General features: G+C 41.7%; 1 protein-coding gene across 9 annotated transcripts in view; it reads right to left on the bottom strand.

Annotated features, from left to right (window-relative positions):
• Nucleotides 1-594: 594 nt before the first annotated feature.
• The window catches only part of SLC9A9 (solute carrier family 9 member A9), a 694,304-nt gene continuing 671,351 nt past the window's right edge, over nt 595-23,547 (bottom strand). For all 9 annotated transcript variants that reach the window (XM_045503389.1, XM_045503385.1, XM_045503383.1 and 6 more), the window contains 2 exons: nt 3,645-3,750; nt 595-2,296 (listed from right to left, as the gene is read on the bottom strand). In XM_045503389.1, coding sequence (XP_045359345.1) covers nt 2,069-2,296; nt 3,645-3,750 — 334 coding nt within the window. In that variant the 3' untranslated portion in view covers nt 595-2,068. The remainder of the gene's footprint in view (nt 2,297-3,644; nt 3,751-23,547) is intronic.

Genomic DNA, 23,547 nt, shown 5'->3' with positions numbered 1-23,547 from the left:
CGATTTTTGAGGCTTTTCACGATTGTGTGTGTATGAAAGTGTGAAAGGAGGAGGCTGTTCCACTCTGCCTGCCTTAGCTCTCCCTTCTCTGGCTGGCACACCCTCCCAGCCCACCAGTGTTCTCTTCTTTCTTTCAGTGGCTTGTGTGCCGGTCCCTATGGCTCTTCCTGGGCCACAGGACCCTTGCATCTCCCTTACATTACCTTTCAGTGCCTACTTCACCTGGCATTTCAAGTATAAAGGCTTAGAACTGCCAATTAGCATGAGCAGAGAAAATGTCTTTATCTATCATGTATCTATCTATCTATCTATCTATCTATCATCTATCTACCATCTATAATCTATCTATTTTAGGGGGAGAGAGAGAGAGAAAGAGAAAGAACACTAGAAAGTGAGCATGTGAGTGGGAGAGGGGCAGAGGAAGAGAGACAGAATCTCAAGCAGGTTCCACATTCAGTGCACAGCCTGTTAGAGGGCTCAATCCCATGACCCTGGGATCATGACCTGAGCCAAAATCAAGAGTCAGAAGCTAAGCTGACTGAGCCACCAGGTGCCCGAAAATGTCTTTAAATAAAGCATTGGCCAACACAATCATACTTTATGACAAAAGTTTATTAGGATTAGGTCAAATAGAAAACTTCATGCTTTGCCATTTGCATATTTACCCGGAATGACCAGATTATACTTAGCTGAGTATAAAACAGTTTGTGCCCCTGGATCCTACTGTTTGGAAGAAAATCAATATATGTAGCAGTGTGTCTGACACCACCATGGTTAATAGCCTAACAACTGGTTAGCAAAGCATATGTTATTTTCAAGCTTTGGGCCTGAGGAAGACATCATTCCCTACCTCCTTCGGAAACAGACCCATCATAGCCTGGGCACCTAAGACTAGAGCCTGCTTTTTCGGAGTCTAATATTAACATCTGTATTTCAAGAGAAGCTAGGCTTGAGGTATCTTTATGGCTTAAAAGGCACAGATCATGCAGCTGAATTAAAAGCTATTGTGTCGGTCTGTCTGTCATGGGCTATGAGCCATATCTTGTAAGAGGAGTCCCCAGGCTGCATCCTTGAGTCTTCAGTATGGTCTATGCATCATCGGCTCTGCTCCTCTAGCTTCTGCTCTTGCTAATCAGCTGTGGGTGTTGGGTCTGGAGGACGGGTTGGGACTCCTGCACTGTCTCCTGCCATGTGGAGAACAACCTGTGCTGTGGAATCTCATTACTCAGCGTACAGAGGGGACCTGCCACAGGGCTAAGGAGTGACTCAAATGCAAGCAAGGACGGGGAGCCTTGTTCTTCAGGTAAAATATAGTGTGGAGAAAAGAAAACCGCTCTTCCTGGAAGGGTCCTACCAAGTTGGAAAACGGAGCTGCATTTAGCGCAGGGTACACCCAGCTGGAACTAACCCTTTGATTCATTCCATGGGAGAAGCAGCTTGACAAGAATGCCCATGAGAACAGTGGGTCGCCACACGGCATGGCTTCTGTGAGGCCATCAGCAGTGGTATCGATCCCTTGTCTGGGCTTTGCAAATAGCCCTGAGGTCATTAAGGGCACGTGGGAGTCTAGGTCTTTATAATATACAAATAATCAGGTACTAAATAACTTGGCATAACCTCCAGCTTAGGAGCCAGATGTTTATGCTCAGAAACTTTTTTCCTTATTTTTAAACTCTCCCTAATGAAGGGAATGAAATCCAAAATTGAAGCGAAGGCCTGGAGAGCTGCCTACTGAACGGAAACCCCTCAGACACAAGGGTATCTGTTCCTCCCTTAACAGCAGCGAGACTCCTGACTCCCTCGCTTCTCTGCCCTTCCCACCCCACCCAAGTCGCTAATAAAAATGGCTGCTGTCAAAAACTTAAATTCAGTTGCATAATAGAGAGGGGTGATAATAAAGTCTCATTTCTTTAGGCACCAGAGGATACTTGTGACAAGGTTTTGATTCTCTTCAATTTGTGCTCTTACTGCATTTTCCAGCTTCTATTCCCCATGCTGCCTCCCCAGCTTGGCTTGTATCTCTCAGTGAGCCTGGCATTACTTGTGATTATGTCTGCACTGTTCACCACTAATTCAGCTGGGACTGACCCGGAGTCTGCTCAAGCTTGAGTTCGTAGCCTCCTAGGCCGAGATCCCCCTCGTAAATGTTGTCTTTGCTTGGAGTCTGTGGTGAAGCTTTCTGGTCCAGACCCAGCCCTGCAGGAGGACTGCAGGGCGAGGTGGCTTGCTCCTGGTAACTCATGGCCAGTTCGTCCTGATTCACAATGCATTCTACATCTTCCTCTTTTAGCTGCTCCTGGGTTTTGGGAAGAGAGAGAAGTCACTTCATGATGAAGAAAGCAAGAGCAGTCTGACAGTGTTAGAAAGTAGGGTGTTTGTTTTCCTTTCTTAATGGCCCTGTCTTGCCTTGGCTGAGGTACCTGCTGCAGGCAGGTGTCGCGTTTCCATGTCCGTGGGCATGGTGGAGCATTTCCCCTGGAAGACCTGGAGGCATAACGCAGCCATACGGGGCCTCCAGGCCTAAGGTGAGAATTGGTAGAGAGCGCGTGCTAACCAAGTGCCCCTGGGTTAAGGGGGTTAAAATAAAATTCAGTGGATTTCTTGAACTGGTACATAACTAGGTTGAGAGGAGTCAGGAGTTAGGAGAATCTTGGCACCTCAGAGTACGGAACGATTCTCATTGTTGGTTTTGGAACACTCCTGCCTATCACGAAATTCTCAAAAGGCAGTTTCTGTTACATTTTATTTGAAAAGTGTGTCCTCACAGCATGCTTCTTGGGATGAGTATCACAAAGCTAAAAATGGTTGGAAGTCACCATAGTAGATAATGGCAGAAACTAACTAGATCTGACCAACGTAGTTTTCCTCAGACAGAGCTTTCCTTGAAGGAAAGAATTAAGATTTCAACTCTTCCTTCATTGGCTTTGGGAAGACCATACAAAATCACTCATAGAATGAGCCCTGGCTAGGTGCCTGAGGTCAGTGGTTTCCAACGTTAGGCCGTTGAATCCCTTGGAAGGCTCATGGAAGCACAGATACTGGGCCCCAAGCTCAGAGTTCTGAGGTGGGGGGGGGAGTGCTGATAATTTGTATTTCTAGCAAGTTCCCAAGTGATACTGAGGCTGCTGGTCTGGGGACACACTTTGAGAACCACTGCCTTAGGCCATTGTGTCCTGAGCACATCTGAGACACATTTTTCTCTGTTTATGCAAGGGAGTGCATAAACCTCCAGCTGGACAACCTCCAGGGGCGCCACACACTCCAAGGCTTTGCTCCTCTCCAATCCCTGATGCTGGTTTGTTTGTAATGATTCTAATTGCTTTTCAGCATTTTTTATTCCATTCCCTTGAGCTATAAAGCACAAGCCTAATATTCAAAACCTCAAAACACAGCAGTTTGTGAGGACATGTTACTTCTTTTATGTTTTCTAAATTCATTTTATGGTTAAAAATATTGATTAAAAAAAAATTGTATTCTTAAAAGAAGAATGAGCCCACATCAGCAACATCTGAAAGGAAAAGAGAAACGCTTCTTGGTGCAGTGAATTTTAAAACGCTTCCTCCTCAAGCTGGGAAGTAATAGCCCTGAGGTTCCTGGGCTCATCGGTATTCACCAAGCCCAGCCCACTCCGGGCAGTTACTCACCCCATAGGCCTGCGGACTGGTGAGCAGCCGGGAAATTGGCCCGCACCATTCAGGTAACGTGGTGGTCAATGGAGGACCAGAGTGGGTTAAAATTGGTTTCAGATATCTGTAAGGCCTGTTAAGGAGTACTTGCCAAAAGGAAGTTAGAATTTAGTTTCTCACACAGCACAAACCTTTGCATGCAGTGAAAGAGACAGTTATGTTCACCTTTAAATCCCCTACTCCCTCATTTAGGAGGCAATTTGGCCTGCAAAAATTGCTGTTTATAATCTTTGCTCCACACACTTTTCCAGCCCTCCTGGAGGTCTTTAATCATGAAGAAATGGGGACTGGGCCAGCCAACATCAGAGAGAGGGGTGAATGTTCCTCTTCTCCTCCCCTCCCTCCACCAATGTCTCATCTGCTTAGAGAATGCATTCTTAAGAATTATCTTAAAACAATAGCATTAAAGATTGTGTTTTCTTAAAACTGCACACATAGCTTAAACCGCCAGTAATTTTCACAAAGAAGCAAGAGGTATTTCATAAAATGTTCAGTCACTTTAGGACTGGGTAGTGAACATTGATTGTTTTCCAAAATACTTTATTTTCACTATTCAACACAGGCACTTTATACTTCATACATCAATGCGCTTCTATACAAAATTATGTAAATAAGCTGGTGCCAAGTTCATTCTATTGTCTAGCACCTGTCTTTCTTATCTCTTCATCCCAAAGTGCTCTAACAAGTTAAAAGAAAACCCTGTTCATCTAAAGCTGTTATATTTCCCTCCAATCTAGCAATAGTGAAACCCCTAGACGCTGCCTCAGGTTGCCTTATTATTTCTTTTTTTTGCTCAAAGGAAAGTAGTGGAATTATTTCCCCATTCCATCAGACACATCTTTTAAGCTTTATATTATTTCCTCTGCTGGAGAATATTTCACCTCATCAACTTTCTGAAAAGCTATAATAAATAGAGAAAAGGAAAAAATGGAAAGCGGTTAACTTCGTTTGGCTTGTGAAAATCTGAAGTCATCCCCAGGCACTAAGGATGTGAGAGGACCTTGGAGATGGCTCTCCTGAAACCCATCTATATCTGGACACCACCCTGTCCTTCCTGTGATGCCTGAGCATGTGACAGCAGAGGGAGATGCAGCCTACAGGGGCCAGGAATCTTGTTGCCTCTGGCTTCAAATCCTTCCCCATCAAAGTGGTGATGAAACAGGAGATACTCATGAACACAGTCTAGTTATGATGCAAGGAGAGCTGCTTAAGAGCATCTATAATTCCAACTGAAAATGGAAAACTTGGCAATTCCTTTCACGAGGGCAGCTGTTGTGCTCAGTGAAGGACCAGGGAAGATGTCAAAGTTCAGAGCCTGGCATTCCCTGTAACATTTTTTGAGTATGTCTGTGACTCTGGAAAGCCTGTGATGGTCTTCCATTAATTTTCATTACAAATTGTTATTTCCTTCATTGTATGGATGAATGAATGGAAGCCTAGAGATATAATGATATTAAGTAATCCAAAAGCTCCCATTGCTATTTGAATCTGCCACCATCATCACTAGCAAAAGATAAATGAGCAGGGCAGAATCATGCATGTGACCAGCTGGTTCTCTAGAGAGAAACGCTTGCAGACCTTATCCCTGCTGATGAGCTGTAGACCTTCTCACATAGGGGCATGTGAGGATACATGGTCTTATTAGGGTTTATGGTGTGAACAGGTGAGCAAAAAACACTTTTGTAGGGAGGTGAGATGGGTAAGATAGATGTATAACTGTAATGTAAATCAGGGAAAATCCAGCCAATTTTATTTCAAGATGGAAAAGTGACAGTAAGTATGCAACATTTTTAGAGATGTCATATTAAAAACAAAAACAAAGGGGTGCCTGGGTGGCTCAGTCGGTTGAGCAGCTGACTTCGGCTCAGGTCATGATGTCATGGTCCGTGAGTTTGAGCCCCGCGTTGGGCTCTGTGCTGACAGCTTGGAGCCTGGAGCCTGTTTCGGATTCTGTGTCTCCCTCTCTTGACCCTCCCCCATTCATGCTCTGTCTCTGTCTCAAAAATAAATAAATGTTAAAAAAAATTTAAAAACAAAAACAAAAACAAACCTGAAGAGATTTGTCAAGGTTTTAATTGTTTCAGAGAGGCCTGGGCAACTTTCTCTATTTGAGGTTCTCAGAATATTGAAAAATTAAATTATATAACACCAAAATAATGTTACAAAAGTAAGGCACAAATTTAGAATTGTGTAATGGACATTTTCTTCTTTTAATCCTGATGAGGTATCTCTTTAAGTCTATGTATAATGTTACTGGAGCTAACACTTGCAGGCGAAATTTTAGCTTTTTGTGAATGTGAGGCCTGGACCCCAGGGGGTACCATTTGGCCTCTTTTGGATAGGTTCTGGGATTTTTGACTCTCAACGCCTTGGCATAACTGTCGTCTCTGCCACTTTCTGACTGTGTGAACTGTGGTCTAGTTATTTACCTCTGTGAGCCTCAAGTATTGTTGTGAATATTAATGGGAAACAGCATTATGCAAAAATGTTTTTAAACTCTATGGGCTATTCACATGCTATTTATTTTGTTTTAAATAATTATTTTCTAAGCAATGCTTCTGAGAAACTTTTGTCTTGATCATTGTTCAGATAATAGTGGGGAGATGGAACTGAGGGTAGAGAGGAGAAAATGGCACTCCAGGCATTTGGTGTGGCCTTGGGGGTCACAGGCTAGTTAGCAGGTGGGACATTTAAGGTACCCCTACATCAAAAATGGCTATTTGGGTCAAATTTTGTTGTATAGGCAGCTAGTGTGAGGTGGTAGGTGACAGGTGGGCAGAATTTATTGATGTATGACTCTTCTAGGAAACTGATGATGTTGTTATTGCTGCTCTGATGTCTCAGTAGCTGTGAGTTCAAAGGAACGAGGCATACCCTGTGTGGCAGTGAGCGGAATGTGCAAAGCACCACCCCTAGCCATGGTGCACGTGCAGCAGAATCTATGTCAAACATCTTGGTTTGCCCAGTGCTTATCATATATCCTGTGCTCAGTGGATGTTTGTTGAATTTCTGATAAAGGAAACTATTCTGGGGTGGTATGAGTGATGCAAGTGGATCCTGGGTAACTGTGACAAGAGAAGATGAAGGGGGCGGATAATAGCCAACGAACGAGGTTTTTCTGAGGATAAGAGGCTAAGAAAGGTTACGTTGAAGGTGGACCTCTTGGGCCTGAGTTATTAGACTGAGGGGACCATGAAAAAAGACTGGTAATGGCATGAACTGAAGTGGTTAAAAAATAATCTGGTTTCTTACTCATTCATTTGCTCCTTCATACGCTCACATGTTTTTGTTTTATGTGCCAAACTGGTGAGGCATCCACACAAGGACATGGACAATTAATTGCATTATAAAATGGAAAGCTCCCTGGTGTCCACACTGTAGTTTCCTTGAGGGCAGGCCTGTTCTTTTCACCTGGATACAGTGCTTTGCACATTTTCGATGTTCAAGAAATAGCTGTTGAATTAATGAAGACAACAGGCTCAGAGAGAGGAAAAGAATTGCTCAATGGAACCTGGCCAGATAGTTAATGGCAGCGCTGGGCCTGTGATCAAGGACATTTCCATCGCACGGGGCATCTTTCTTCTGCTACAGAGACACTGAATGACAGGTCTCATCTGATTGGACAGCTGATTTGGAATTGAGGAATCCATGATTTTCCGAGTTCTTTATTGCTGAGCACTGTCTGGAAAGTGGCTGGATCTCCAGGGTTACCTTAATTATCAAAGAGTAAGAAAACTCTTCTGATCTACAAAAAAAACCCATGCTGCTGATTTCGCAAAATGTGTTATTTTTTTCATCAAGTTCTAGTATATGTTTGGGGAGGGAGATTCCCTGTTGGGTATTTTTGGTACAGCTAGTTTTGCTTCTCTAATAAGCTAGAAATGTATCGAGATGAAATGTGAAGCTCTGGGGGGAAGAAAACAATGACTTTTCCCATCTAAAGCGCATAGGTTTGGGAATAGCAGTTTGGTTCAGGAGATGTAAGTAAAAGCTGGAATTCCATCCAGAGTTAACACATGTGCAATAAGGAAGACAATTAACAGATGCCCTTTTCTTTTTTGGCCTGAGCTATCAGAAGGTCCAGAGCTAAATTTAATGCTGAACTGAACTAACATCTAAGATACCCGGCAACACTGATTTCTTTCTCTTTTTTGTTTGTTTGTTTTTAATTATTTTAAATCCTCATGTTTTACCCATTGTAAGTTGCCAAAACTAATGAGTGTACAGCCTGCTCATATGCTTCATATGACATGGTCTTACCTAGACTAGTGAGATGCAAAACCCCAAGCAAAGATGCAGCTCTACAAATGAGTATCTGCCCCTTTGAGGAGACTAAGCCCCGTTGCCCCCTACCATGGACTGAATGTCTGCATTCTTCCCAAATCCATATGTTGAAGTCCTAACCTTCAATGTGATTGTTTTTGGAGATGTTCTTTGGGAAGTAATTAGGGTTAGATGAGGTCATGAGGGTGGCCTCCATGATGGGATTACTGCCCTTATAAGAAGAAATACCAGCGTTTATTTGCTCTCACTCTAAATGTCCACAAAGAAGAGGTCATGTGAGCATAAGTGAGATGGTGACCATCTGCAAGCCCAGAAGAGAGTTCTGACCAGAACCTAATCATGCTGCCACCATGATCTCAGACTTCTAGCCTCTAGAACTGTGAGAAAATAAATGTCTGTTGTGTAAGCCACCCAGTCTATGGTATGTTGTTATGACAGCCTGGGCAGACTAACACACTCCCTCTCTCTGGACCTTTTTAAAAATCTTTGAGAGTCCTGAAGACCTAGTTCTATCCTGGCTTTCTCTAAACTTGCCTCATCATGAAGATCATCTTGGACGTTTGTTAAGAATTCAGATATCCCAGGGGCACCTGGATGGCTCATTCGGTTAAGGGTCCGACTTTGGTTCAGGTCATGATCTCACAGTTTGTGAGTTCGACCCCTGCATCAGGCTTTGTGCTGACAGCTCAGAGCCTAGAGTCTGCTTTGGATTCTGTGTCTCCCTCTCTTTCTGTTCCTCCCCAACTCATTCTCTCTCTCTCTCTCTCTCTCAAAAATAAATAAACATTAAAAAAAATTTAAGAGTTCAGGTTTCCAAGTCCTGCCCTGGAGATTCTGATTTGGCAGGTCTAGGAAGTGGCCTGGGACTCTGAATTTTACAGATAGTCTATATTTTAAGCACCCCAGATGACTGGTGATTAGGCAAGGTTGGAACACGATTCTCTCTGGAGTGTTACCCTCCATAGGAGATTCAAATTTTAAATAGGAAGAAAAAGAACATAGTGTCTTACATCTACAAAGCCATCATTTTTAGGGTGAAGATAGTTATGAGGTAAGCCCATTTGGCCCAGAACCCAGGCCTATCTAATGTAATGACCTTTGCCATTTGTTCCATCTTGTCTGGGGGATGGGTCGGATAGTTGGCTCAAAAAGATGAAGCCTTGCTGATGTTACACCTGAGATTGAATTAATGAAGTGTCATGTCTGAGCTTGTGTAGGAAGACTTTGTGTATATTGGGAGCATTTGCATGTGCTTGTATGTATAAGTTTGACAAATGGTCTTGCTATCTGAATAAAATACTCATCACTGCACAGCTGTGTCAAGAACAAAAGCACATTTAAATCTCTATAGGCTTTTCAAGAATATACTCTGTGCTCTTTCATTTATAAAACATTTCCATATGTCTTATTTTCTCCTTACAACTGTAGGTAGGAGCTATAGTCCCATTTTACAGATCAAGAAATGTATAAACAGATGGTTTTTCAATTCTCTTCTAATCTATTCTTACCTCCTTTTCCAGGGTGCATTTAGCTTCCAGTTCTGGCTTGCCATCAGATAGTCAGGGATCAATGACAGGTGGGTGGGGAAAGATAAGTACATCCTGTAGTGGAAGCCAACCTTGCCCTCTAAGCCCATACATGCCAGCAGAAAACCAGGTCCCACTTACTATTGACTTTCTGAGTCCCACACTGTTATTTGAGTCCCACACAGCATCCATGAACAAAGCCAGTAGAGGATACACAAAATTTTACATATCCTATCACTCTTTGCTTCTAATATACAAATTACACCCCTTCTGCTTTGTTTCCCAGGAAATATGGCCTAACAAATTGACTATGTTTTCCTTCTTTCCTTTGCATATATCATATTTCACAATTGAACACTCACTGTCTTGCCATTTTGGGTGAGTCTGCGATGAGCCATTCTGCAGAGAGCTGGCTGGAGGTTCAGGTTGGAGGAAGGCTCTAAGAGCCCAAAAAAGAAGCCTTCTTCTTTGAGCTATTTCATCTCTCTGTTCTCTCTACCTCGAGGGAGGACTTCCAATTTTGTACCAGGCACTTTCAGAGAACACAGGAGTAAGATCCTGTCTTTGCATCAGTCACTCTATTTCAAGAACAAGCTATCAAGATGGCACCTTCTACTAGGCTATTCATGAAGTTATGGTTTTAAAATAAGGAAAAGGCAGAAACCCTCTTTCTCTACACAGATGAACATATACTTCTTTGGTTGACAATTCTAACCTTTACCATCTTAAAGGAAATTGCTCTAGACAACTGCTGGGGCAGAAAGAAAGCAGCAAATGCTAGAATAAACACCTGATGCATAAGCAGAATTGCCTGCAGGAAGCCAGCAAGGAGTGACCGTATCCCCCTTCAGCCTGGTCTCTAAGCTCTGCTGCTCATATGTCTAATCGGTGAATGGCTCTCCTTTCAAGGCCAAGCTGGTATGTCCCTTTCTCCCAGCAACTTTCTCAGACATGCCATGCTGAGCTGCTTCAGTTCCATGGCTGTTATGTAGCAATGTGTATCTATCTCTCTGGTAGCATTTATCACATTGTCTGGAAGCTAATTGTTTACATCTCCATCTTCCTCTAAGCTCCTTGAGGGCAGGAACTTTATTATTATTTAACAAAATATTTATATTGTAGAATGGAAAAGGGATACATCAAACCTCACCAATCCAATATATAGCCTAATGGGTTATTATAAAGCAAGGAAATCACCCAGACCAGGAAACAGAATTTTGTTACCCAGACCTGAGGCCCCTTCCAGGTATCTCATCCTAATGCAAACTCCATTCTCTCCCCACAAAGAACTACAATCCTGATTTGTACACTAATCACTTCCTTGAGCTTTTTTTCCCCTTTAATGTTTATTTATTTTTGAGAGAGAGGGAGAGACAGAGCATGAACAGGGGAGGGGCAGAGAGAGGGGAGTAGGCTCCAGGCTACTGTGCCGGGCTCTGTGCTGACAGCTCGATGCGGGACTTGAACTCACGAACCGCGAGATCATGACCTGAGCTGAAGTCAGACACTCAGCCGACTGAGCCACCCAGGCGCCCCATTAAATGTGTTATTTCTTTTAATCTGTAGATTCCTCCTCCACCTTTTTAACTTCTCTAAAATTTATCTGCTGAAGAACCTAGGCAATTTGACCTGTGGACTTCCCATAGTCTGAATTTTGCCGATTGCAAACTCAGGTGCTGCCCAGCATGTTCCTCTGCCATTGGTACTTCCTGTAAGTTCCTAGCTGGATCCAGAGATTGGATTCAGATTCTCTTCCATCCCGTTGGCAAGACTAAGAAAGGCACCTCATATCTGGTTGTGCCTCTTTGTGTGATTTGAGCAGCCTCTAATGTGTAATACCTATATCTATTTGCTCACTGGGGATTGCAAATAGTGAAATTCTAATTATATATTTTTTATTATTTTATTAGTAGAATCCTTTTATAAAGAGACATTTTCATTTATTCTATTGAGATATTCAGTGAATAGTCAAAATAGGAAAGACAAGATAAATGCTTGATTTATTCCATCTATTTATCAGTTTTCCAGATGTTTGGTTATCATTCTCTGAAAAGGACTGATTCTTTGTTTAAATATCATTATAAAGTAATGAATTTAAATGAATTTGATTGCAATTATTATCATTGTTGAAATGCAAACTGACCCATAGTTGGTCAATGGGAGTCTTTTCAAACTGACTCCTGAGTCCTATTGACATGATGCTAGTATCTTTGATAGCTTCTTTCTCATCTGTATGACAACTTGTTCTAGGCTCATCTTGAACATTGCTTGTTTCTGACCTCAAACCAACCATTTCTCCAAAATTCTCTGATTTCTTTTAGTGAGAAATGGTATTTTAACAGCAAAATCTGGGTGCCAAGGGTTACAGTTTATAGTGAGGTACTGTTAAGTGTTCAACAACTGACTCTTTTTTTTTTTTTTTAAAGCTAGATTTGTAGCATTTCCCAGTTTCCATGGTATAAACACTCCCATTACGGCTGATTTCAATATGTCAACATGAAGTCCCTGAATGTGGAGTTGGGACAAGATGTGTACAATCTGTTCTCACCAGTTAGTGCAGGCCAGCTTCAACATGCCACTGGTTATATATCTCATGAGTTACTATGGATACGTCCAATTCAAGTTCAAGATTCAAGTTCTGATTCTCAAGGACATAAGGAATGGTAGAATTAGAATAGTCCATAATTACTCATTTGTTTTATCCTTTATTAAATATATAGTAGTTTCAGAATAATAATAATACTGATAGAACCACCATAAAAATTACATGATACTTTAAAAAACTTCTGCATATCTTCCCTATATTCTAACCTCTCATTAAAAAAAAAAAAAACCCTATTGTGCAACTATATGTAGTTATACTATATCTACATTGTCAGATCATATAGCCATTACATCCTACACCCTCTCTCTTAGCTCTTGTTTAGTCCTAGCTCCCTGGGTAATTATATACTTAATGCTCACCTTCCTGCCTTATGTCAATGTTTTTCTAGTCATTTTGATTGTTTGAAACTTATTTTTTATTAGATTCCTCAGGAAGAACTCATGGAAAAATTCTTGAGTTCTTGAATACTGATACCAAATTGTGCCTTTTATATTTTGAAACTCTGTTTTTCTGGAAAGAAAATGATTGGCTTATCACTTTCCTTATTTGATTATCTTACATATGTTTCTAGTTTGTTTGTTTTTTTTGACATAAGTAGTTGCTACTGAAAAACATAATGCAAATACAATTTTCTTTTCTTTATAAACCACATGGGCTTTTTTTCTAGATGCCAAAAAGCCATTTTATTTAAAGTTCATTAATTTTAGCAAATTTTTTCTGATGTTGGTTGTTCTAGGTTGATAGTCTCAGGTACATGGTGTGATCTTTAAAATGGGTAGTTCCAAATGTTTTAAATTTGTTGTATTTCAGCAAAGTTCTCCTGCATTAATACTTGTTCTGTTTCTTTGCTTTGCTTTTTTTTCCTCAGAGACTCCTATTTTCTGGATGTTTAATCTTTGGCTATCTTCAATATTTGTCACTTTCCCTTGAATGCTTTTTATCTTTTTCTTCATTTCTGTTTGATGTAAATTTTTTTTCTTTCTTTTAACCTACTATTAAGGTATTATCTGTTGTGTTTATTTACTTTTTTATTTCTTCTAATTTACTATTCATTTCTGATATGAGCTTTTTCTTCATTTTAAATTACTTTCAGGGTTTTTTTCTAATTCTGATTCATGTTGTTCCTTTATGTCATCATTTTCTTACTGTTTTAACTTGTTTTATTATAGCATATTATAGTTTTGACCTAGTTGTGGCATGTCCCTCTGGCATGCTTTGACTGTCAATAGGGATATTATTCTGTTATCTCCTTTTTTTCTTACAATAACTCTCTATGGGATTTGACTTCTGTACTTTTCTGTTGTTGTTTTTTTAAATCTAAAATTAGTTTTCCTTAACTTATAGAAGGAGGCAGTATTCAGGAAAGCTTTTTCAACTTCATAGGGCTCTCTCCTCTGTTGTTTTTATATAGTAGTAAGCATGAGATTTTCTCATCTGTTTTCCTCCTCAGCTAATCTGGACCTTGTCTTTCCTTCGTCACTATTGTTTTTGTCCAGCTCAATTTTGATTTTACTCCGGGTAGCTACTCTTGAGTGCAGGACCCTGATCTTGAAGGGCACCCTGGTGGATCCATTTTGAGAGCTCTTGACTGCTCCAGCCCTTCAGTCCTTCTTACTGGGACCTTTCATTTACTCCTGGTAGAGAGGGCAATACCCCCACCCCCACTCCCACTCCAGTTTCAGAGATGTTTATCAAATTAGCCAACTACCCTCTTCAGGAAATACTATTGACTATTTAGGAGTTCTTCTGTTTTCAGGTCCATCACATACTACCCTAATTGCTTCCTTTTCCCCCTTCACAGACACTTGTGTTAATGGTGGTTTGTCTCTACTCACTTGTAACTTGGGCTTTGTGAGAAAACTTGTTTTCTCAAAACTAGTTTTGATTTGAATGTGTCCATGGATTTTTGGTTTTATTATCTAATTATTCTGCCTATTTTTATGTAGGCATTTGGAGGGATTGAAAGACTGCTGTTGATGCTTCCCAGAATGGAGAAGTGGTTCTTCACCTTCCTGGCCTTGGACTGAGAGCTTTGAAAATTTGCCCACACGCTCATCATTTGCATACAATTTCACATGACATTTCAAAGTGTTCCCAGAGGTCTTGAAATGCATCCATGCTCCCCTAGAGGTCCTGAGCTAGGAAACTCTGGTCAGGAGCAATTAAGTATTAAGAATGAGGACAGACTAAAGGCTGATAAAGTGGGGTACTTTTTATACTATTTGTATTGGAAGTTGGTTTTCTCAGTGATATCTCTAAGATCTACGTATCAAATGTGAAGATAATTCTATTTGGTTCTTTGGTTCCAGACAGACAATCCAGAGACAGAAAAAGGGCAGTGGAGTTTGTGGAAAGTTTAAAGGAAAGACAAGAGTGGTAGGATGCCGAAGCAACCAACATAAGTAGGGCAAGTACACATGAGATAAACAAGGGGAATGTTGGAATCATGAGGCTGGAGATAAACCTGAGAGCTCATTTGATCCACAATCTTAGTTCTTAATAGAAAAGAAAGTCTAAACCTGGGGTTTCTCCAAGTGTGGTTACTTGACCATTTGCACTGGAATTTCCTATTTTGCTTGCTAAAATGCAGATTCCCAGGTCCTTGAATATGACCTGCTTGGGTGGGAGTTCTACTAATCTGCATTTTACCAATCCCCTAAAAACCACTGGTCTAAGTGATGCAGAGAAGAATGGCATCTGGTCTCATGAAGGACTCTGGATGTGGAGGTGCCACATCTATGAACTGCATAGTATAATAATAATAATAATAATAATAATAATAATAATAATAATATTTATATAACCTTTACTCTATTATTGTTTTTTTCTCCTACTATTGTGTCCTCAAGAATTTTCTCTTTGGACACAGGAGATCAACAGATTTCCACTGATTTTTTCTGACTATCACATGCATTTGAAATCCACTGTGCCACACAGAATGCTACATTTGGCTCAAGTTGTTTTGAGAGAAAAGAGTTCTGGAGTAAAATGTTGCTGCTATTCACATGGAGTAGGTCTTGGCTTTTAGTGGCCTCTGGTTAAAGGAACTGCCACCCAGATCCAGACCCCCTCTGTCAGCTCACAATGATTTGACAACAGACCTTTATGGGTCACCTCCCTGGCGGTGTGTCAGAGAACTGGGCTTTGAGAAGTAATTCTACTCCAGCATTCCAAGTCTTCACTCTGGTTTGGAGGGAAATTTCTACTTGATTTCTTCCTCCAGCATTGATTGCATATGGTTTTATGAATGCTGGAGCCTCAGCTGGCTACCCCAGAATTCACATTTAAGACATAGGTGGCCAGCCCCGCCCTAGTCCTCTCTCAAGTCCCAGAAGAGTGTGTGTCTGAGGGGGACTGGTCTCCATGTAAGCATGGACAGGGATTCCTTGGGAATGCATAACTGTTCTCATCTTCTACCCCTGGGGAAATAGGAACAGTCCGTTCTGTATCGGCAAGTGGAGCCTATGGGTCAGGACTCTCAGAGCATGAAGTTAAAGTAAAAACTACCTTCAATACTTTCATGGAAAGGGAGATAGCAGACACCAAATACAGATGGCTGAGGTTCTGGCTGCTGTGATTGTTTCTCAATTCGAGCAAAAGTCTCCAACTCTTTATGCCTTGATTTTCTCATTTCTAATAAGACACATGGTGCTATGTTAGGTGTTGGTTGGGTAACTATTTAGCGATTGCAATTACCTTGTGTATTTGTTTCCCAGGACCGCCATAGCAAAATACCACAAACCACGTGGCTTAAACAACAGAAATGTATTGTTTCACAGTTCTGGAGGCTAGAAGTCTGAGATCAAGGTATTGGCAGGCTTGGTGCTGTCTGAGGGCTCTGTCCCATGCCTCTCTCCCTGGTTAGGGCCAGCAATTCTTGGTGCTTGTTGGCTTGTAGATGCGTTACTCCCATCTCTAACTTCATCTTCCCATGTTGTTTTCCCTGTCACTTCGCATGATTGAAGTTTTTTTTTTTTTTTAATTTTTTTTTTTCAACGTTTATTTATTTTTGGGACAGAGAGAGACAGAGCATGAATGGGGGAGGTGCAGAGAGAGAGGGAGACACAGAATCGGAAACAGGCTCCAGGCTCCGAGCCATCAGCCCAGAGCCCGACGCGGGGCTCGAACTCACGGACCGCGAGATCGTGACCTGGCTGAAGTCGGACGCTTAACTGACTGCGCCACCCAGGCGCCCCATGATTGAAGTTTTCTTATAAGCAAACTGGACCCATCCCATTCCAGTATGACTTCACCTTAATTAATTACATCTACAATGAACCTATTTCCAAATTAGGTTACATTTCAAGGTACTAGGGGTTAGGACTTCAATATATCTTTTTTTTTTTTTAGGAGTAATTTGGCCCATAACATCCTGCTTCTTCTGAAAAATCCCAAGTCTTCGGTTCATTTTTAATTTTTTTTCATAGTAGTTAAAAAGACAGGCTGGGTGTGAATCATAGCTTTGCTACTTATTATCTATGAGTGGGAAAATTTCCTAAACTCTCTGAGCCTCATTTTTGTCATCCCTAAAATGAAAATAGCTTACAATAGTGACCTCACAGGGAAGAAGATTAAGTGAGATGAAAATAGATACAATTTTTAGCACAGTTTAGGGCACATAATAAGCACTCAATAAATATTAGTTAACATTATTATTATTATTATTCTTTCACTGTATCCCTTAAGGAGTTTTGTGAGTATTAGAAATATATTTCAAACATCCCCAAGTCAATTTACTCATGAAACACCCACCACATATCCTGCAGAGTTCATAATATTTCTTGTGCTGGCTGCTGGAGCCCTGAGACAAATATTGCAAACTTTCTCTCAGAAGATTCCCTTCTGTTCTTGGAGCAGTGCCCCCACACAGGGTGCCCAGGGAGGCATTGCTCGTTGTTTCCTGACAGCAGGATTTCTGTGGAGCACTTACATTGTGAGGGTCCTCATAGGACCCTAACAGGACAGGAATGACCTGTCTGTAAGAACGAGGCGCTTGCTCAGAACGTGCTTGCTTTAAGATCACCTTAGAGCACCTCTTTCTCATCATCACATTTGTTTCTCTGGGCCCTGGTTGTCCTTGAGGCCATTCTAACCTTCCAACACTCTAAGGACACCTTCTCTGACCTTTTAGCAAACTCAGTAGAATGCATGCCCTGTGGCTCTTTGAGGAAGACAAAACCTTTTCTTTCTCTCTCCCTCCCTCTCCCATCCCTACCCCAGAAATGCTGGCTGCTGTAACCCACTGAGTTTGTTATAGGTATGGGCATCAGGGTATGTGACATTAGGTTATTTTTGAGCTATAAAATGAAGCCCGTTCAGGAGACATTAGAGGCTTTATTTCCTTTGACTGAGGAGATACAAGAGGAGAGCTCTTTGTTGTTACAGGGTCACGTGTCATAAATAATCTCATTCCCCTCTCCAGGCACATTTTTCTCTCAGATGCAATCACTTTCAATTTTTTTTTTCTTTACCTCCACCCCCTACCTGGAAATACATTTTACAATTGCCACTCAGTACATGCCCTAACATCTGCTCAATCATACATACATAACACTAAAAATACTTCTACGATGCACTTGGATCTATTCCTATTCCCTATCCAATCCTATCCCCTACCCTATTCTATCTTACCCCATTCCATTCCACCTGTCTTCTGTTATGCTTATACTAGATACGGCTAGTGTCTAGTATCCACCAATATCCAATCCTCCTCCTTTTACAGGTACCTGAAGTAGGTATATCAGCTTTCTTGAAGGAGGGGTGGGGGTAGCTATATGACTAATTTTAGCCAATGTGTATGGTTCTAAGTGACTAGTGTCACTTTTACATGGAAACATAGACTGAAGACCTCTATTTCGATTAAGCCATAATTCTGTAGGGCCTGCATGCAACCTTGTTGACTTCTTCCCTGCTACCATGACCCAAGGAGGCCTCAGGCTGAGATAGTAGAGCCACAGATCAAAGCTGCTTGGATCACTGAATTGTCATGTGGAGGATAGTGGCTGTAAAGAGTCATCCACATCCTTCGTGGCCTTTAAGTGACAGAGAAATAAACTGCTTGATGGGCCACTGAGATTTGGGAAATGTTTGTTACCATGGTATAGTCTATCCTGTTCTGATTAATACACTGCTTCTCTTCCATTTCATTTGTTGTTTAGAAATGCTGGTTCCAACCCGTTATGGGTAGCCTCGTACAGTTTGCAAATCATTTTCCCAAAGCATCTGCCACATCGATAACCCCAAAATAGAGACGGAGAGAGGACTCTCCATAGCGGAGGGAGAACACAGACGACCACTGTCTGTCCTCAGGGTCCTAATTTCTGGAGTTGGTGGACTTCAGGAATAAGGGCTAAGTGGTTGTGTGACTAGGGTCCTAGAGAGTTAGGTTACAGTTGCTTCGGTGGGAGACGCACCAGAGACTAGGTCCAAAGGTGACTGAGTAATGGACTTACCTTTTCTGTGTGATTTTGCCTTTGAGATGTACATGACTCCAGACTCAGGTCTCATATTCTTGACACTTGAACTTCATTGCCTTCTGTTGATCTCATCCCACTTACTTTTCCAACCTTATTCCCCACACTCTTTCACAAACCTTAGCTCCTGATAAATAAAATAAAGCAACGATTCCCATTTATGTATCACTATGTTTCTGGGCCTTTGCATATGCTGTTCCCTCCATTTGAACAACTTTTCTTTTCAGCTGGCACTTGGAAATCTTAAATCCGTTCTGACACAGCTCAACTGTCACTGCCTCTGAAATCCCATTTATCTTTTATTTATGTCTCTTCTAGCATTTACCATTCTCTCCCCTATGGTTATTATTGTTCTCCTCCAATCTCATCTTGAGCTAAACTGCTTCTCTTAGTTTTTTCACAAAAGTCCATCCAGATAAAAGGGTTCCTATGAACAATAACCACAGTACATACCCAAAATTAGAAAATCCACTGACTTAAAAAAACAACAACAAAACAAGGTTGATTTACTAAGGTTGACATGGAAGGCCTTTCTAGGCTGCCACAGTTCCCATATCCACCAAATACTTTACAGATTTTTATCTTTGAATGTTCTACTTCCACTACTGAGGATGTCCTTCCTTACTTTGTCTTTCAGGGAGACCTGTTTATTCTTTAAATCCTGTGGAATAGATTGCTAGTATTTGCCTAGCCAATATCCAGTCTCCCTTTCCTCCTTACAACAGAAGGAGGTTCTATTTCCTCAGCAGATTGAATGGCAAGTGAAATGGAAAAAGTTTGTTGGGTAGAATTTCTAGAGAAGCTCCTTAAAGATAGCATCAAATTTGATGTTTCTCCATTCTTCCTGGAACTTAAATGAGCTGTCTGGAGTTCCAGCAGCCATAGAGAATCTATAAGGTACACTTGAGGGCAGAAGTTGTATACTCAGGACTATAAAGGAGAAAGACAGAAGGACCATAGAAATACTGATGACATCATGGAAATCTATTACCAGCTTTATATTGTCTAATGCTTCTTTTACATGAGATGAAAACTTCTATTTTGATTAAGCCATGGTTATTTAGATTTTTCTGTTATATGCAGCCAAACACAGTCCTAATGGGCATACAGCTCAAGGCAAATAGTTCCTCTTTGTGTCTATCCCTGTATTCTAACTAGAGGATTTTTTTCACTGGGGCTCCCACAGGCTTTCACTCAGACCTCTCTGATTACACTGATGATAATATATCAGGATTTTTTGACTATACATCTCCTCTCCTGTTAGACTGTGAGCTCCTTGAGGGAGGAACATTTTCTCATTCCTTTTTGTATCTGCAGTGATTAATGCCCCATAATCAGAAATGAGCCTTCCTAATCGATGTTTACTGAATTTTACTGAGACTTGAAAAGCCTTTAAGGTTTTCCGTTAACATGTAAATTATTTTGGGAAAGGTATTATCTAAAGCCTAAACTTTATTTGGGATTTAGTTGGCAAGAAATAAAGTCATGGGAAATGACACTGGATGGGAGTCCTAGGGATGGGGTGAGAGAGATGAGTAGGGTTGGACTGGCCCCTGGAAGGAAAGGTGGGAAAAACTGCAGCCAGAGATTCCAGTCTGCCTGGATCTCCCAAGGCGGCTCTCCTTTGCTGTTACGTTTTCCAGTATACAAAACCTCACTCCCCTGGAAAGCCCTGAGAGGAGACGGCCTGCCTTAGGAATGCTTTACATTACCCCTCCTGCCTCTCTGAAAGGCAAAGCTTCTCTCCTGAGACTGGGTATCACAGATAACTGGCTCCTTGGGCATACTTGCAAGTCCCTTCTGTGTGCCCCAACCCTGTCCCTTTGGTCCTCCTGAACCACTTTGGAAGGGTCCGTCACTCTTGAGTTGCAAGATTAAATGAATGCATGTTTGGATAAGATGCTTTTGGGCCCTAGATCAAAGTCTTCACTGTTCAGGGTCTAGACCTCTTTCAGAGCAAGTATAAAACCTGCCTTCCCCTTCTAGTGAATTATGGGTGCAAAAGGAAAGAAGTACTGCCCATATCTGCCATATCAGTACATCTTCTCAGGAGCGGAGCTCAGATGGCGTACTCAGAAACCAATGTACTGAGAAAATGGAAAGACATACTTTCTATTAAAACCACTCAGAAATTTTATTGGCCTGGACAAATATGATCCTTTGGCTAGGAAAACCCACTGGAGAGCAAGTTAAACCATGTCTCATAATATGGTTATTCTCCCCTTGTAAAAATAATAAAAAATGTTTTGGTATGTTTGTTCTGTGTGTTTGTGTGTCTGCATTAACAAACAGTTCCAGGGCCCCCCCCCCTTTTTTTTTTGTAAGTCACAGATCTGGATGTATGCCAAACCGGTGGCAGGAGCTGTCCCGCTTGCCACAGAAAAGGAAGAGAAAGCACTGAGTCGTTATACAATCTCACTCTCCTAAATCAAACCTTCCATTTGCCATGATTATTTACCATTGCTTTGTAATTGTGAGCAGACAGCTGAGTGGAGCTGGAAGTCTATTCATTCTTTAAAGTGACATAAAGTGGCACTTGGAGTCCCAAACGATAATTGTTCTTTTCTCCTTGTTAATATCTAACCGCTGCTAGGAGTTCTGTGCAAGATTCATTTAATGCCAGCTCCAGAAATTTCTGTGGGATTTGGCTCTTGGCCTCTTTTTGAAACCCAATTTGAAATCACCCCGAGGAACTGGGAAGGCTGAATTGATTGTGACCTTCAGTCAGAATTCCTCTCTAAATATTTTAGCAGTATGGAGAGTTTTCCCTCATTTACATTCCTCTGCTACTCAGTAGTGGTCATGGGTAGGAAGTATTGGCTGTTTCTCAGAAATGCGATTACTTTGAGGGCATTTCCAGCTCAACCTGAATCTTAGGAATCAGAATCTGGTAAGGAAACTAGGTCTTTGGAGATTTCCATCTTAGTGTTTAGACAAAAATTTGAAGCCCATGAAAACCACTCTGCAATGGTGGACAGGTCCTTGCTTTCAGGGCTTCCCCCTACCCCACACTGAAGTGATCATTTGTGGGTGAGCTGCCAAACCTACTAAAACTTTCTGTTGATCACATGAGTGAGATACAGACAGTTACATCCTTTGGCTGTATGTGAGGTTTCAAATATCCTTGCAATCCCTGCTGATTAACTACAAAAAGGGATAGGAAAATAAATATATGCTGATATTAATGGGCCTTTCTTTTTTTTCAAGCTTTTATTTATTTTTGAGAGAGACACAGCGTGCGAATGCGGGAGGGGTGAAGACAGAAGGAGACAGAGAATCCCAAGCAGGCCCCACACTGCCAGCCAGAGCCTGATGCAGGGCATGAAACTGAGATCATGACCTGAGCTGAAACCAAGAGTCAGACGCTCAACTGATTGAGCCACCCAGGCGCTCCTCAATGGGTCTTTCTATAGTATAGAGGAGTTCCTGCTATTCTTACCTCCTGATTTCAAATTCTTTGTAACGTAGTTGAGTTTCTGACCTGAGCTAGAATAAAAAGCAGTAAATTTCCCCTCTTTGACCCTCTGGCTCAGAATTGCAGTGTTAACGGTGTCTAGCATTTATTAAACACTAAGTATGTTGAAAGTTCTGTGTTAAGCACTTTACATGAATGATCTCTTTTAATCCTAGGGGGTACCTCTTTCATTATTCCCATTTTATGGGTGAGGAAACTGAGGCACAGGGAGACAAAGGAGCCATCCCATGGCCACACAGCTAGGTAGTGGTAAAGCCAGGAGGTGAACTCAGGCTGCTGTACTGCCAGCTTGACTCTCTATCTCTTTGATTCTGGAGCTCAGTGGACTTGAAAAGAGTCATGAGAGGTGACTCGTAGGAGGTCTTAGAAAAGACCTGCACTTTTCTGAATTCTCTGAGGCTTCTTCGGCACCATTCGCACCTGAGGCCATCACGCCAATAGGTGACTGTAGCCCAGAAACTTTGTGCCAAGACTCACGGGCTTGGGTTGGGAGAATTGCCCACCATTTGGTATTTGCCATGAGAGAATTTCCTGGAGATTTCCATTTGCAAAGGTTGGATTTTTAACATTTGTCCCATGTATCACTGGTTGTTTGAGGAAAAGGAAAGGAAAATAGGGATGCTGTAGAAGAGGAACTGAGGTCTCTCACCATCCCCAGTTTCTCTTATAGTTTTGAGTTTCCATTCATAAGCAGTAGTGTTTCAAGCATTTTAGGAATTGGATACACAGTTGAGAGAGTATGAGATGTGGCTTGTAGCCCAGAACCCAGGAGAGTTTTGAATATAGAGGTTAGTAATGCAAGCAGAACTGAAAGATTCTTTTCTCTTTCATCCAACAAAAGAGAGGTCAAGGGCTTTCAAAAATTGGTGACTGTGGAAGCTTGGAGAATTTTCATATTACACATGCCATCTGCTGACTGAATAACAGTTATAATTTTCTCCTAATTGAATTTCTTTTTTTGTTGCCAATTTTAAGAGTGTTTGCAAAGAAAGGTGTGTGTGTACTCTGGAGGTGGTCGTGATAGAGAAGGCGTGAGGGTTTCAATAAACCTTCCTAGCACCTGCCTGAGAGCTAAGGCAAGGCCCTGGGCCCGTGTGCACTGCACCGCTAGACATAGAAGCTCTGTGACCTTCTTGAGAATTTGGAGGAAGCCAAGCCAAGCGTTCCAGGACTCTTTCTGTTGATTTCTGTGGGGCCGCGGGACTCCTGACACCATTCAGAGCCCTCCGAGTAAATCTAAAATTTTGAAAGGAAGCTAAGGCATTGTCAGTACAGGCCGTGCCCAAGGTCCCCACTGATCACTGAAGTTTACCACTTGGTAACATCCCCTCCAGCTCCCAAACTTCCTTTCAGCTGGGGACTCACAGAGTGTTCTTGCTCAGGGTAAGGTTATATTGTTTTGCAGTGTGGAGTGATATTCTTTATCTCCCATTGGTATTTCCCAGTTTAGGGATGCAGTTCTAGATTTAAGTGGAGCTGGAAAGCCACCGCAGCAGAT

The sequence above is a fragment of the Leopardus geoffroyi genome, chromosome C2 (genome assembly GCF_018350155.1).
Source record: "Leopardus geoffroyi isolate Oge1 chromosome C2, O.geoffroyi_Oge1_pat1.0, whole genome shotgun sequence".
In the NCBI taxonomy this organism is placed as follows: Eukaryota; Metazoa; Chordata; class Mammalia; order Carnivora; family Felidae; genus Leopardus; species Leopardus geoffroyi.
Note: the sequence above shows the minus strand (reverse complement) of the source record. Positions and strands in the feature narration are given on the sequence as shown.